This window comes from Brachionichthys hirsutus, chromosome 20 (genome assembly GCF_040956055.1).
Source record: "Brachionichthys hirsutus isolate HB-005 chromosome 20, CSIRO-AGI_Bhir_v1, whole genome shotgun sequence".
Classification (NCBI taxonomy): Eukaryota; Metazoa; Chordata; class Actinopteri; order Lophiiformes; family Brachionichthyidae; genus Brachionichthys; species Brachionichthys hirsutus.
In genome coordinates, this window is record NC_090916.1 from 10,547,439 (window position 1) to 10,563,361 (window position 15,923).

Consider the following 15,923-nt stretch of genomic DNA (forward strand, 5'->3'; position numbering starts at 1 on the left):
TGTCACCATGATAAAATCCATCTGTTTTTAATCTCTAAAAGTGTCGATTCAAGTTTTCCTGCCAAGCGATCTTGTTGCTGGGCAAGAACTGAAGGCTGATAAAAAAAAAAAAAATTAATAAATGAAATGCCAACAGGGTTGGCGACAGGCTGCAACAGTTACCGTCTCCCAGGTAAAGTAAGAATTCGAAGCACATAGAACAGTAAATCAAATAAATATGTTTCATTGTTGCACTGGACTTGTCCTGTGATGACACTGACGATAAAAGCTTTCCATTCCATCCACTGCTTACTTTGTAATTCTATTGAAGACATTGTTTTTGTTTGTAGGATACGGGCTCTGTTATGACCTTGGCTAAGGAAGACACGTTTCTGTCTGTATGTTGTCCTAGCATCAGGATTTAAGGAAAATCACCCGAAAGGACATTTAGCTAAAGAGTTGGGCTTGTAGAATGGTTGACGCAATTGCATTCTATTGGATGTCTTCAGGTTTGAGAAAATGCTCTGTGATGTTTTATAATTTATGTTTTAACTGTGACCTGCCAAGGGACTGCAGATGCAAATTAGCTTTAAGCTAACTGGTACAATGCATCTAATGGAGACATGTATATATATTTTTTTAACAATACATGGTCCCTTTACAAATAAACATAAAGGTTTCTGCCTGTTAAAGGGAAGTTTTTCCTTGCCTCCGTTGCTCTTGTGGGTCAAGTTGGGTTCTGTGTTTCCCTGCTAATCCTGTAAAGTCTTGAGATGACTTCCTGTTCTGATCTGGCGCTACAGAAATAAAACTGAATTGAATTGAAACCAGGCAGAAAATAAAACACTATTTTTACCCAGTGCGAGTGATTTGTTTTGTGATGATTCCTCATTCCTTTTAGATCAGATCCATGTCTGTAGTTAGGTCGGTGTGGCGGACCATGTCGACCACACCAGCATCAAAGAACGCACAACTGGCAGAGAAACTTGTGCGTATTCTGTCTGTGAAATAAGAGAATTCTGAACAGCTCAGGCGAGGCAGTAATGACCAGTTTGTGAGGTTGGGTCAGTTCCAGTTTGCTAGAATGATAAACTGAAGCGCAGTTCATATAATAACGACAGTCAGAGAGTGGGATGTGCTATTCCGATACCGACCAACGTGGCCTTGAGCTTAGCCTCAAGCAGAGATGAGCGGCGGCCTACAAAGGCATTGACGAAAAAACGGAGGATTATCTGGAAATTAAAATAAAATTAATCCGAATTTTTGGAGTTCAAAAACTATTTAGGACAGTTTAAACCTGACTACGATACTTTCCTCTTCCAAGCCCTTGTTTTTATGTGCTTGTATTTAAATATCATTTTATGATGATTTCTTTTACAAGAAATTAGCAGCTTGCAGAAGGCTGCCAGAAACACCCCCCCAACAGATGGTGTGACCGTTTCACTTTCACACGTGCCTCCATACATGCACAGGTTGATAGTCTGATCCCAATGTGCCACTGGACACTGTTTTGTGACTGTTTTCATTGCACAGTAGGGCTGCTCTTAAAGTCATTTTTGGAGCTTTAAATTCAGAGTGGAAACTGTGAAAAAGTTTAAACCCCCCATGACTTAAACAGCCCAACAGAGCAGCGGAGACACCTGAGCCTGAGTATCAAATATGTGCAGTAACATCTGATGAGGACCTGCTGGGACCTCCAGACCTGATTAATGTATCTACGGGACTACAGAGTATTTAAATTAACCCGTGCATCCTGCTGCACATTCTCTCATCCTTGCCAGTGACTGTAGCTGGAGGAGAGCGTCCCTTCAGGAAAATGATAATAATTAAAGACTACTTGTGGTCCACCATGTCCCAGGGCAGGCTAACAGTTTAGCTCGTTCAAAGACTCCATTTCAGTGACATTATTACTGACTCTGCAATCAGGAAAGCAAGTTGCGTGTCTTTAACACTTGATTTTGTTGGAGTGTAGTACTTTCTGAATGTGAATTGTTAATTTGATGACTTTAATGAATAGAGAACGCTGAAATATGTCCTGCTAAGCTAATGTGAGAACAGAATCGGAGGGCATTCTATTACCCAGCAGATGATTGTGGTCCTTATGTTTTTCATTTTGTGTTCAATTTAATAGAAATTGGTGTGTGAAGAGTAATTTTCACATTTCTGTTGTTTGGCTATTTGATTTAAATAAATGGGTAGATGTCGTGGAGGATTATTCGGAGTGGGTTGGGGGGGGGGTGCCCATATGGCTTCTGCTTGTCCCGGGCCCCAACAAGTCTGTTGACAGCCCTGGTAGTAGTAGTAGTAGTTAAAGAAGACACAAAATATCAATACCCCATATACAGTAAGGAATCATCTGCATGCTATAGTCTTCAGGAATCAGTGGCTGTGCAGTGAAATGTATTTTGGGGTGTGAGTCGATAAAGTCAAGCTAAAATTTGGGGCCATTCTGCCCAGAAACACTGTCCTCGGTGCTCGCATTTACACATCAGTCCCTTTTCTAAAGTTAATGCAAGGTCTCCTTGGGTTGGTGGAGCGTTTGATAGTTGAATGAGACACTGATTACAATGGCAAAGGGTGAAACCCAATTACAATTGTTGAGGACATAAATACATGCAGGGACCTGGGGTTCTGGTGTATATTATGGTGGTGAGGAAGGTCATTCATCCTCATCCTCATTATCTTGAGGTAATTTTGGAGAGAGGTAGTGAAATGGTGGGCTAACGTTAGAAGCTAGAGTCAGGTGATGGGGGATCCGTGGAATTGGGAAAAGAGGATAAGGAATGCTGAGAATTCCAATCATTAGATTTGAGGGTTGGGTGGGGTCACTGCAGGTCTAGAGGTCAGCTGATGGCTCGTACACCAAATCTGACCTGGGGTCCTGACATCTTCAGAAGGACAGAATTGATAGTCCCATGTCCTGACCTGGAGTCTGCTGACGACACCATCTTGCTCGACATGCCACAGCCTGTTAGGCGATGGTCTGGGCGTGTCCAGTGAAGAGGCAGAGAAGCTTGGACAAAAACCAAGTTGATGTATGTCGGAGACGGATCGGATCCACCTCCCCCGCGGCTTGGTAACGCCATTATAGAACCTGTCAAGAGCTTTGTGTGTCTGGGGTCCATTGTGACAGACAACGGAGACCTAGGACCAGAGATGATCTGAGATGATCACCAGACCATGTCACGCACGACGACGCTCCGGATCTATTCAATTCAATTCAATTCAGTTTTATTTCTATAGCGCCAGATCACAACATAAAGTCATCTCAAGGCTTTACAGGATTAGCAGGGAAAGACCTGCAGGGAAACACAGAACCCAACTTGACCCACAAGAGCAACGGAGGCAAGGAAAAACTTCCCTTTACCGGGCAGAAACCTTGGACAGAACCTAGGCTCATGGTGGACGGCCATCTGTCTGGCTGGCTGGGTTGAGAGAGAGAGAGAGAGAGAGAGAGAATGGCAGGTCAGAGACGAGTCAAGGAGATGGATAGGGAAGTGATAGCTCCACTGTTTGCGTTGGTGTAAAGGCCAGGTGCAGCGCTGTGTGCTCCCCTCCCCCGCTCACTTGCCTTTCTTCAGCTTGTTTTCCTCTGTGCTGTCGTTTTTCAGGGCTTTCCTGGAGGAATCTTGTCTATTAGTTAGATCGCTGGTTCTGTGGGGAGGCTCCGGTTCCCTGGCTGCTGCTTTCTATTGTAGAGGTCTCAGTCGGAACTGGTACCTGCCAGTAGAAGCCCAGTCAGGCCCCGGATCCACTGATAAGCTGCTGCGAGCTCGGCTGTATTTTTCTGATCTTCATCACTATTCTATAATATTCGGTTTTTGCTGCATTGGTTTTGTAACATCTTTACAGAGATTTATTATTATTTTTTTTAGCAGAAAAGCCTCTTAACTCAGAATATCCATTTCTGTGTCTTTTCAGTCGCTGCAGAAAAACGGCCACGTCTCCAGCATGACGAGTGTGAATGGACAATCACAGGATGACACTCTGGCAGAAGGTGTGTGAACATGCGTGTCCCTCCCATCGGTACTGATTTTTACAGTGTACTTGCCCGTGTGGTAAGTAGTGGTGGTACTGATTTTGTACTGTTGCTTCAGTAGCAGAAGGTACACTTTTTGTGGGGTCAGCTTTCATTGTGTGTGTGTGTGTGTGTGTGTGTGTGTGTGCAGCTGCAGTTACATTTCTGAATTTCTAAAGACATTAAATAAATGTGGAAAACAATCTTTGAATCTCCCATTGCCCTTTGGGAGAGTTAACATTTCATATCTTTATTGCTGCACACAAAGAGTTTGTGAGTGGAAGAGTAAAAATAAACTTTAAAATATCTGTGGACAAAGTCTTTGTCTGACACTCGCAACAACCTGCTCTCATGGTCTTATCTCCAAAGCTACGTTTGTTTATTTTTCTTCACCATTTCTATCACGTTTGCTTCAATTTGGGAGGCCTGCAAGGCTAAATATTTAGCAGGCCGTGACCCCGGTCCCGCACAGAGACATGCCACATACCACCCTGTTAATAAGCTGTTTACTGAAGCGATTCTATCCGTTTATACAGTAACCCGAGACGTTTTCAGGGCAGAGATAGAGAGTTTATGTGTCGATGCGGTGCTCGGAGGAGAGCAAGTTAGCTGTTGGAATCATCGCTTCTGTGAACAAGGACTGTGGAAAGATACAGAACTAAAAATGGGCTAGGAACAGTGCTAGGAATGCTTTTACATGCACAAACAGACCATTTACTGTCATAATTACTAAATTAAAGTTATTATGATGGATATTGTATATTGTGTACTGTATGTGTACTGTCTACCAGACCACAATAACATACAGCTGTGCCTTATCCCTGCTATCAGCCAAAAGAATGTCCTCTAATCCTCCAAAATGGACACAAGTTATATTTAGACCCGTCCTTAATAGAATCAAATAGACACCCAACCCTCCTGCCTCAAAAAACACTTTTTCTTTTTCTCAGGATGCTAAAGTAACATCTGCTCGGAGTAGCAGTACTACACTCATTCATACAAAGAAACAGGTGCTCTCAGCAGAGAGACTGAAAACGAGGAAACAGCAGATGAAGTGAAAGAGCGTCAAGGCTCAGATTAAAGGAGGAAGTGAGTGAGGGGAAGGGAGACAAAAAGAGGAAGGGGGAGCTGGGACTTGTGAAGCCCGATAAAGACAGCAATGGATTGTGGGAGACAGGAAGTACAAAGGAATCTCTCTGATAACAGTGAAGAGGAAAATAAGACAGCTTGCAGCTCGAAACTCTGGAGCATGTGCAAACGCACAGCCATAATCCCCCCCCCCCCCCCCCCCAGCAGGCAGACCAGAGGGTTTGTATTTTAAAGGCTTCTTTGAAATGGCTTTAGAAATGCTCCTCTTAGACAGCATGTGTGACTGTACTTGTACTGTAATACATGCTACTGTGTGACTGTACTTGTACTTCTATCTATCTAATAAATATATTCATCATCATCAGGCCACACCCTGAATCAGGCATGTCTGAAGTCCGGCCCGAAGCCTTTGTCATAAACCTATGAATGACAGTCACACAGACACGGCTTCGGGTTCTACTGCACACTTTATCCTGCTGCAATACGTGTTTACGAAGCAGATTAATGCCGCTTAATCAGACACTATCGCAGATACGACTTTTTGCTATTTATTTCAAAGCGGGGAAATCGACTGTGGAACAAGTGGCTTTACATCAGTTCAGTCCCTTTGTTTCTGGGATGTTGACATTTTAAGCTAGGATGTCTTGGAAATTAATCCTGCAGGTCTATCATTATGATGAAATACAAAATATAGTTTAACATTTGGTAGCTAAAGTACAAAATATCTTGTTTGCAAACAATTATGCTGCATTTGCACGAGTGCAGGAGTGTATGTCCAGATGTGTCTATAGCAGCGGGCGGCAACCTTTTTCATGACGCGTGCCAAATAGTGTGTATTTTCCGCACTATAAGGCGCACCTTTAATGAGTGGCTTATTTTAAAACTTTGTCCACATATTAGGCGCACGGCGTTAAAAGGCGCACGGTCAAGTTTTGAGAGAATTAGAGGCTTTTAGGTGCGCCTTATGGTGCGGAAAATACGGTACTCAAGCCCAGAGTGCCAAAAATGACTTATTTAATAAATCGGTACCGGGTCCTCGGTTGCTGACCCCTGCTCTATAGAATTCCTCATTTGTCACTTAGCAACACCACTGCTGAGTTCCAAAGGCAATAAATGCAGAGTTTACTGAATAAATACTACGTGGAAGTTGAAGTACTCAGATGGGCTTCTGGAGGGGGAGAATAAGGAGGATCCAAAATGAGTAAAAAGAGAGAGTAAAAAGTGCAGCGTCATCATTCAAACCTTTGAATGATCTAAAGCTGGTGTGTCTGCGCTGCTCGTTTCAGGGGTTGGGTTCATGGGGCGCAGTGGGAGCCCAAAGTCTGATGTCATCACTGATGTCATCACCGGCCTGAGCTTTAACAGTCCCTCCCTCCCGACGGTTCACAGATGCAACGGAGGCCCTCTGAAAGGAAATGATCAACTGTAGGCCAGATATTGACGCTTCTTTGTTTCCTTTCTCTAAATCAATTACCTCATTTGAGCTCATGCACAAATTGATGTCACGCACTGTGGTTTGCCTTCCAAAAGAACAACTGATCACTGACGTTTCTGAATTGCGGTCGCTCCGGTCTTGTGCTTTTGGTTGAGTGAATAATTATTGACAGAAACATGTACTTTAGTTTAAAGCTTGTTTTTCTAACATGGTTGAAGCTCAGCCTTTGAAGGCTTTATTATGGGCGATCCATTTGTAATCCTGTGTGGCTTCTTATCTGAAAATGATACAGATCTGAATCAAAAGTTGTGCAGGAATAAGCCTGGGAAAGCTGTTTGGATTCGGCACCTGATCTAGAATTTTCCTTTTGTCTAGGAATTTCTCAATAAATAAGCAAAAGTTCACAAAACAAATTAGTTTTTTCCTTTTTTCACGAGCCTACGAAAAAGATCCAACACTTTGTTTCTGCACATGAAAGTTTTCTTCTTCTCATATTTCATAAATTAAATCCATGCCAGTGCTATTTGCCCTTGAAGAAGATAAATTCATCACCTGAAAAGTGTAGCATGCCAAGATGCTGACTGAACATGATCGCACAGCTGGGACGGTCACAATGTGTGCAGCTCAAAGTCCCAGATGTTGCAGATGTGGAGGGATGTGCCGACTGCAGGAATGCCTTCCAGACCTGTTCCTCTCAAATCAACGTTCATTTTTCTGCCATTAGTCGTCTACAACATAGAATTTGGAATCGCATAAACTCTTCAAAAATGTGGAAATTATAGCAGATTGAAATATATAAGTAGTTTAAAGTGTTTAACTCCTGTTCTTCCTTATTGTACTACTCCTCTTTGTAATGCCTTTTTTTTTTCCTTTCTCCTTTTTTTTTCTTCTTCTTTTTTACCTTGTCTGCATTCGTGCTTAACAGTGACAACGTACACAACGTCAGTCACTGTTAGAGTTCTATGCTTTTTATTCTTATAGTGATTGTGACCGTCACCTGCCCTCTTGGCAGACTAGCCTATTCATATTTTATTAGTTTTATTACCTGCTTACCGCCGTAGAGGGCTGTGCACACCGCAGTGAACACACAACATGGACAAACACAAAGTGACAAATACACAGTGTTCTGAGGAGAGAGTGCAATGGATTTATTTGTGCTCCTTAATTCTACCCCTTCATCCAATCATCACCAAGAGTTGTCCCAATACACCAGGTTCACATCAGCCTCTAGAGGAAAGTCTGGATCACCAAGTTCTCAGATCTGAGGAAGAAGAGAGAGAGCATAGTGAGAGCCACAAACACTGAACCAGCAACCTCCACTGACTCAGAGATCTGTGGGCGGAGTTAACTCTCAGATCGAGTTTTGATAGGTGCTGGAGTGGTGGATCTGGCATGCGTGAAACCTCCACCTAAGAACAGGGCAGCCATCCAGGACCCAACAATGGCAACATGAGCCCCCAGATCACCCCCAGCAGCCACAGCAACCCGAGAACGACCACCATGGCCCCACCAGAGCCACACCAGAATCAGAATTAGAATCAGAAGTGGTTTATTGCCATTGTCAGTGAGGGTTCACAGACTAGGAACGTTTCTCGGTGAAGTCGTGCTACATCTAACATTAATGACAAAATACAAAGACCATACAAGTACAGACACATCAGCAGCAGCCGGAGTGGTTACACAGATGTGTACTAGCAGCAGTAAAATAGCGTCATCACGCAGTGCAAATGGAACAGTGCAAGTTGTATTCAGGAGTCCGGGACAGAATTATTAAGTGTTCATGAGTCTTACAGCCGAGGGGAAGAAGCTGTTCTTGTGGCGGGAGGTTCTGGTCCGGATGGACCGTAGCCTCCTGCCTGAGGGGAGAGGGTCAAAGAGTCCATGTCCAGGGTGGGAAGGGTCGGCTGTGATCCGACCTGCACGCCTCCGAGTCCTGGAGACCTGCAGGTCCTGGAGCGATGGCAGCTTGCAGCCAATCACCTTCTCCGCAGCACGTACAATGCGCTGCAGTCTGTGTCTGTCCCTGGTGGTGGCGCCAGTGTACCACACGGTGATGGAGGAGGTGAGGACAGACTCCACGATGGAGGTGTAGAACTGCACCAACATCTGGGTCGGCAGCTTGAGTTTCCTCAGCTGCTGCAGGAAGTACATCCTCTGCTGAGCCTTCTTGATAAGGGAGCTGATGGTCGGCTCCCACTTGAGGTCCCGGGTGATGGTGGTGCCCAGGAAGCGGAAAGAGTCCACGATGGAGATGGGGGTAGGGGAGTCTGTGAGGGCGAGGGGGGGCGGTGGGGCTGTGACTTTCCTGAAGTCCACGATCATCTCCACTGTTTTCTGGCTGTTCAGCTCCAGGTTGTTGCTGCTACACCAGGACACCAGCCGGTCCACCTCCCTCCTGTAGGAAGACTCATCACCGTCCGAGATGAGCCCGATGAGGGTGGTGTCGTCCGCAAACTTAATCAGTTTGACGGACTGATGGCTGGAGGTGCAGCAGTTGGTGTACAGGGAGAAGAGCCAGGGGGAAAGTACACAGCCCTGGGGGGATCCGGTGCTGATAGTCCGGGCGTCCGAGACCGTAGACCCCAGCCCCACATGCTGCCCCCGCTCCGTCAGGAAGTCGGCGATCCACCAGCAGAGGGAGTCGGGCACGTCGAGCTGGAGCAGCTTGTCCTGGAGCAGTCCCGGGAGGATGGCGTTGAAAGCTGAGCTGAAGTCCACAAACAGGATCCTGGCGTAGGTTCCTGGGGAGTCCAGATGTTGCAGGATGAAGTGGAGGGCCAGATTGACTGCGTCGTCTACAGACCTGTTGGCTCGGTAGGCGAACTGCAGCGGGTCCAGGAGGGGGGCGGTGAGGGTCTTAAGTTGGTGGAGGACCAGGTGCTCAAAAGACTTCATGACTACAGATGTCAGCGCTATCGGTCTGTAGTCATTAAGTCCTGTGATCCTTGTCTTCTTGGGGACAGGGACAATGGTGGAGGACTTGAAGCAGGCTGGAACATGACAGGACTCCAGGGAGGTGTTAAAGATGTCTGTGAAGACAGGAGTCAGGTCACTGGCACAGTGTTTGAGGGTGGGGGGGAAACATTGTCCGGCCCCGCAGCTTTACGGGAGTTCAGCTTTGTGAACTGTCTGTGCACATCCTGCTCCTGGATGCAGAGGACAGTGGGGGTGGGGGGAGAGTCTATGGAGGTATTTGGCGGTTTGCCCTCGATGTTGTGGGTGGAGGAGGGGGTGACTGGAGGGTCCGGATGGGTGTGGGGGGGCTGGTTGGTCAAAGCGGCAGTAGTGCATATTTAGACGCTGAGCAAGCGGCAGGTCGTTCAGAGCTCGGGGGGCTTTGGGCTTGTCGTTGGTAATGCCCCCCCCCCCCCCCCCTCCAAACTGCTGCAGGGTCGTTGGCAGAGAACTGCTGCTGGAGTCTGCGTGAATATACTGATTTAGCGTTCTTCAGCTCCCTGCTAAACCTGTACTTCACCCCCTTATAGCTGTCTCTGCCTCTTTCTCACGTCTGATCTGGCTGAGCTTCGGCGTGAACCAGGGCTTGTCGTTAGCGTAACTCACCCTGGTGCGCGTTGGTACGATGCGCTCCTCATTGTAGCTGATCCGAGGTCACCGTGTCCGTGTACTCGTCCAGGTTATCACGCAGAAGAACCAGCCCAGGGCCAGGGAGCGACCCCCTGCCCCCCCCCCCCCCCCAGAGCCACACGCAGAAGAACCAGCCCAGGGCCCGGGGGCGACCTACACCAACACAGCCGACAAAACCAAGGCCAGCGCAGCGGCACGGGGCACCCAACACCACGCCCCCCACAACCGCCCGCCCCCCTCCCAGCACCCATCCCATAATGCCTTTTTTGATTTTTTCTATTCTGTGGATAAATGTTTTTTAAAGTCATTGAAGAAGGTTTGCATTTGACTCGATCTGGAAATGATTTGCCGGTTGCTGAAGCTCGAGGGAGTTTTGTTCTCTCTGAAATACAATCGGTTTCATTTTAGGACACTTAAAACACTTATATTTGACATTTATTGTAGAGTAAATAATAATGAATGCTAGCTTTGCTTTAATCTTGGAGGTACGTGAGTGAGGAACTCTGTGCTACATTTTTATTTCATATTTCAGACGTTAACTCTTATGAGGTGAACGCATGCTTTGGGAGTGCGTGTCCATTAGTGTTTGTGTGCTGCTGGTTCCAGGATGGGATTACTCAGGCTGGGCTCGAGGGACCCGTGTATTCATCATCCTGTGGAAGGGCCACGCCCCTCACCTAAGCGCCAGCAAGGCTTCAGGCATCATAACTCAATCCAGCTGCTGAATGGTCGCCTTTGGATTTGTGCCCATATTCCTTTTACATTCCGACTGGCGTAATAATTATTGAGAGGCTCTAGTCTAGTGCATCTTTTTCTTCCATACTTTCACTACTAGGAGGAATTCTTTCATTCCACATTTGCACCGCTGCTGATCCATCAACTCCTGACAAGACATCAGGGTGATAGGATGTGATCCCAGAAGAAAGTATTTGGGAGGCAAAGGTTGTTTTTGGAGTGCTTAAAAGGCGCCGAGTCCCTGAAGGTCCATCATTGTCCAGTCATCACGTCCATCTGCAGCACGTTTTATTTAGACATTTGTTATAAAGTCGGTGCTTTAATGCTACACTTCAGGGCTATAGACGAGAGGATGGAATACTTTTCAAAATCTACGACTTGTCGACTGCTGCCTCAGCCTCTTGAACAAAGAGATGATATTTCTATTGTGTTACTCCTACGTGTAACGTCAGGGGCCGCTGATAGCTGGAAGAACAAGTCCAACTTACCCCTTGCCCTTTTTCCTAGACCGGATCATTGCAATGTTTCTTTTGAGCGTGGCTCGAGGATCACAGGAGCTTCGGATGTGACTTTAAATCGGCACAAATTGCAGTAATTGTAAAAATATCCATCTAAATCCTATAATATTCCCTCTGAGTATTATTGAATGGCCAAACTCATGGTGGACTCCCACCAGGGCTTCTCAGACAACCCCCCCGGAGCCACAAGTCTCCACAGGTGCTCCACTCTCATCTCATCTGGCATCAGGGAACCCTTAACCGCCGCCAGGCACAGGGGACTGAGAATGGACCAGGAATTTGACGAACTCTGTACTTCTCCTCCCTTAACAGTGTTTCGGGCCCCCTGTTCAAAATCCATACGCTGTAAAAAGTCCTTTTTTCTTCCCAGTTAATGAATCTACTTGTACCAACAGTTCTTGCTTGTCTCCGCTGCTGTAATAATCAGTTCGAACACACGAGTGGAGCCGAGGCGAACCGAAGACACGCCAACGAAGGCGGAGTCTCCCCGAGCAGGTTCGGTTTGAGTCGACCTGCCGTAGGAGAAAGACGGTGCTAATTATTCGAGGGACGCTGTCCTGCAGCATCTGTTTGAGACAGAAATGAGGGACGCTGTCCTGCAGCATCTGTTAGAGACAGAAATGAGGGACGCTGTCCTGCAGCGTCTGTTTGAGACAGAAATGAGGGACGCTGTCCTGCAGCATCTGTTTGAGACAGAAATGAGGGACGCTGTCCTGCAGCATCTGTTTGAGACAGAAATGAGGGACGCTGTCCTGCAGCATCTGTTAGAGACAGAAATGAGGGACGCTGTCCTGCAGCGTCTGTTTGAGACAGAAATGAGGGACGCTGTCCTGCAGCGTCTGTTTGAGACAGAAATGAGGGACGCTGTCCTGCAGCGTCTGTTTGAAACAGAAATGAGGGACGCTGTCCTGCAGCATCTGTTTGAGACAGAAATGAGGGACGCTGTCCTGCAGCATCTGTGTGAGACAGAAATGAGGGACGCTGTCCTGCAGCATTTGTGTGAGACAGAAATGAGGGACGCTGTCCTGCAGCATTTGTGTGAGACAGAAATGAGGGACGCTGTCCTGCAGCATTTGTGTGAGACAGAAATGAGGGACGCTGTCCTGCAGCATCTGTTTGAGACAGAAATGAGGGACGCTGTCCTGCAGCGTCTGTTTGAGACAGAAATGAGGGACGCTGTCCTGCAGCATCTGTTTGAGACAGAAATGAGGGACGCTGTCCTGCAGCGTCTGTTTGAGACAGAAATGAGGAACGCTGTCCTGCAGCATTTGTGTGAGACAGAAATGAGGGACGCTGTCCTGCAGCATTTGTGTGAGACAGAAATGAGGGACGCTGTCCTGCAGCATTTGTGTGAGACAGAAATGAGGGACGCTGTCCTGCAGCATTTGTGTGAGACAGAAATGAGGGACGCTGTCCTGCAGCATTTGTGTGAGACAGAAATGAGGGACGCTGTCCTGCAGCATCTGTTTGAGACAGAAATGAGGGACGCTGTCCTGCAGCGTCTGTTTGAGACAGAAATGAGGGACGCTGTCCTGCAGCATCTGTTTGAGACAGAAATGAGGGACGCTGTCCTGCAGCATCTGTGTGAGACAGAAATGAGGGACGCTGTCCTGCAGCATCTGTTTGAGACAGAAATGAGGGACGCTGTCCTGCAGCATCTGTTTGAGACAGAAATGAGGGACGCTGTCCTGCAGCATCTGTTTGAGACAGAAATGAGGGACGCTGTCCTGCAGCATCTGTTTGAGACAGAAATGAGGGACGCTGTCCTGCAGCATCTGTGTGAGACAGAAATGAGGGACGCTGTCCTGCAGCATCTGTTTGAGACAGAAATGAGGGACGCTGTCCTGCAGCATCTGTTTGAGACAGAAATGAGGGACGCTGTCCTGCAGCATCTGTTTGAGACAGAAATGAGGGACGCTGTCCTGCAGCATCTGTGTGAGACAGAAATGAGGGACGCTGTCCTGCAGCATCTGTTTGATGTTTGGACCAAACACTGTGTAGAATATGTCTCCTTTAACAGAACTGTCGGCGTGTAAACGGACATTTATCTGGTGCGGAGGAACGGATTAATCTAGTTTACGTTATTTCTTATGGGAAATGTAGTTTCTCTTTTCCAAAAAAATCATTTTTTGAACAGGACTGCGGAACAAATTATGTTCGAGAACCGAGGTTCCACTGAATGTGTTTTTTTACCAGCCTTATTTCACCACCATGCAAAGCCTTCATCAAGAAAAAACATAGATCAAAGACAGGAAAACCAGAAAGGTTGGTGAAGTGCTCATTCCTCCTCTTCCCCCGATACCGTGGTCCATGTCCAGGACATTCCACTCGATCTCTATATAGACAATGGACAAAGTCATTCATTCATATATTTGTCAAATAAATTGTTGTTTATATTGTTTTATACAAGTAAATCTCTGTTCAAATGTTTGTTTGATGTGTTTGATGCTAAAGTAAAAAAATATTAGCATCAAATCACGGTTCTGCTTGACATGCTTTTTTAAACTGTTTTTGGTGAAACTGTGAATAACTAAAGAATGGAAAAAGATAGAAGTAAACTGTTTCCCCTAACAATAGAAGACAGTCTGCTCTTTATTTCTCTCAGTTCTGTGTTTACATAGTAATAGTACACAATATTCAATGAGTTAAATGGAGAGCGGTTCTGCCTCATGGACTGAAACTGGAAGATGGTTCTGTGGGAGGAGGCTACTTCCAGAGACTCGAGGGACCACAAACAAGCCTGCCCCCTGGGAACTGTCCCAGACAGGACCGGGGGGGGGAGCTGGTGCCTGACGGAGCAGCTTTGTGCGTGAGGATAGTGACTTTGTGGATTTTACAGGAAGCTGGGGCCGGATTGCGTGATGTCATTGTCATTAATCTCAACAGAGCTGCTGGACAGTTTGTGTAACGATGAGCGACTCCAGGAAGCAGGCGGTTAGAGGAAACGCTGCCGCGACTGCGTTTCCTGTCCGACATTTCACGAACACAGAGAGCTGCTCGAGAGGGCATGGGCGCCAGGGAAGAGCAGTAGAGATGGAGCGGAAGGAAAGCGGTTCTGGAGTGAGGGTCCAGGAGAGAGAAACAATGACATGTGAGAGGAGCGAGAGAAGCGAGAGAGTGACAAAAAGGGAGAAAGCAAAAGACGGAAAGATTTCTCTGATCTTGAGTCGTCATCCTATCCCGTTCCTGTGAGGGGCGTCCTCCTCTGTGCTGTCTGATGATGTCATTCACCCCCGCCCAGCACCCAAACCCCCAACTATTGTAGACCCCTCCTTAGCATTCCTGGACTCAGGCATGTTTTCTGGTTTGTACAGATTGTGGGGCGTCGCCGCCACAGAGCTGCTCCTGATGCTTCAACTGCACTGAGAACAATTCCATGAAGTCAACGCTGTGACTCAACAGTAACACTAAAATAAGTATTTAACGCGGGCCCTTAATATGTTGCCCCCCCCCCCTTTTATTTCTCATCACATAGCTTTAAGGTTGTTGTCCTTTCGGCCAGAATTCGATGGCGTTTCTGTATCAGGTGTGATTATTCCCTTAAAGGTGCAGCTGCAGACTCTGAAGGTGGGATATGAACCCAGAGAAAGTGGGCGGAGCCATTCAGCAACAGGGGAGACGACTAAATACAAATAATACGATGAGGAACGAGATGTTTAAACCCAGACTCACCACATTCCTTTGGCGCTGGTTCTAAGTGGTACCAGGCCAAGGCAACATTTATGAATGAATGAATGAATTCAGACATGGTAACAGGCACCACATTTCTAGTCATTCATTCATTCGTCTTCTGAACTGCTTTGTCCGTTACCGGGTCTCGGGTCGTGCTGGAGCCTATCCCAGCGGTCGACGGGCGAGAGGCGGGGCACAAGCTGCCAGTTCATCCCTGTCCCTGTCCTTGTCCCTGTCCCTGTCCCTGTGCCTGTGCCTGTCCCTGTCCCTGTCCCTGTCCCTGCCTGCGTGCCCTGCACCAGGATAAGCCATATTGCTTCTTTATAATCAGGGGTCCCCAAACTTTTTCCTGTGAGGGCCACATCACTTTTCCCTTCTCTGATGGAGGGCCGGGGCCAGTTTGTAGGAAAAGTGTGACGATGGCAGGGGGGGGGGTGCCTAAACATTTAGGGGCCGAATGCGGAGGCGGGCTGTAGTTTAGGCTTCATCTCACCATCACAACTACACACAGCGACATGAACGGAGTGTCACACACGCAACGCCTCTCACACCCAAACTCAGTCTCTCTCCAGCAGAGGGGAAGAACGACTGGATCAATCAGCTGATCCAATAAGAACGACTGGATCAATCAGCTGATCCAATAAGAACGACTGGATCAATCAGCTGATCCAATAAGAACGACTGGATCAATCAGCTGATCCAATAAGAACGACCGGATCAATCAGCTGATCCAATACAGCTGCAGAGGAGCAAACAACAAACCTCAAATTCTTGTAAAAAACCTGAATGCTAGAAACCTGATCTTCTAGCAGGGAGTCGAGTGCACTACCCACTACACCACCTAGATGTCACCCCATCAAACATTAGGATAAATAGACAGTAGCATTGTTGA

The 15,923-nt window shown here is 47.0% G+C and overlaps 1 protein-coding gene across 1 annotated transcript in view; it reads left to right on the plus strand.

Annotated features, from left to right (window-relative positions):
- akap12b (A kinase (PRKA) anchor protein 12b) overlaps nt 1-15,923 on the plus strand; it is a 37,872-nt gene that overhangs the window by 12,082 nt on the left and 9,867 nt on the right. The window contains exon 2 of the mRNA XM_068753973.1: nt 3,901-3,976. Within this exon, the coding sequence (XP_068610074.1) occupies nt 3,901-3,976 (76 nt within the window). The remainder of the gene's footprint in view (nt 1-3,900; nt 3,977-15,923) is intronic.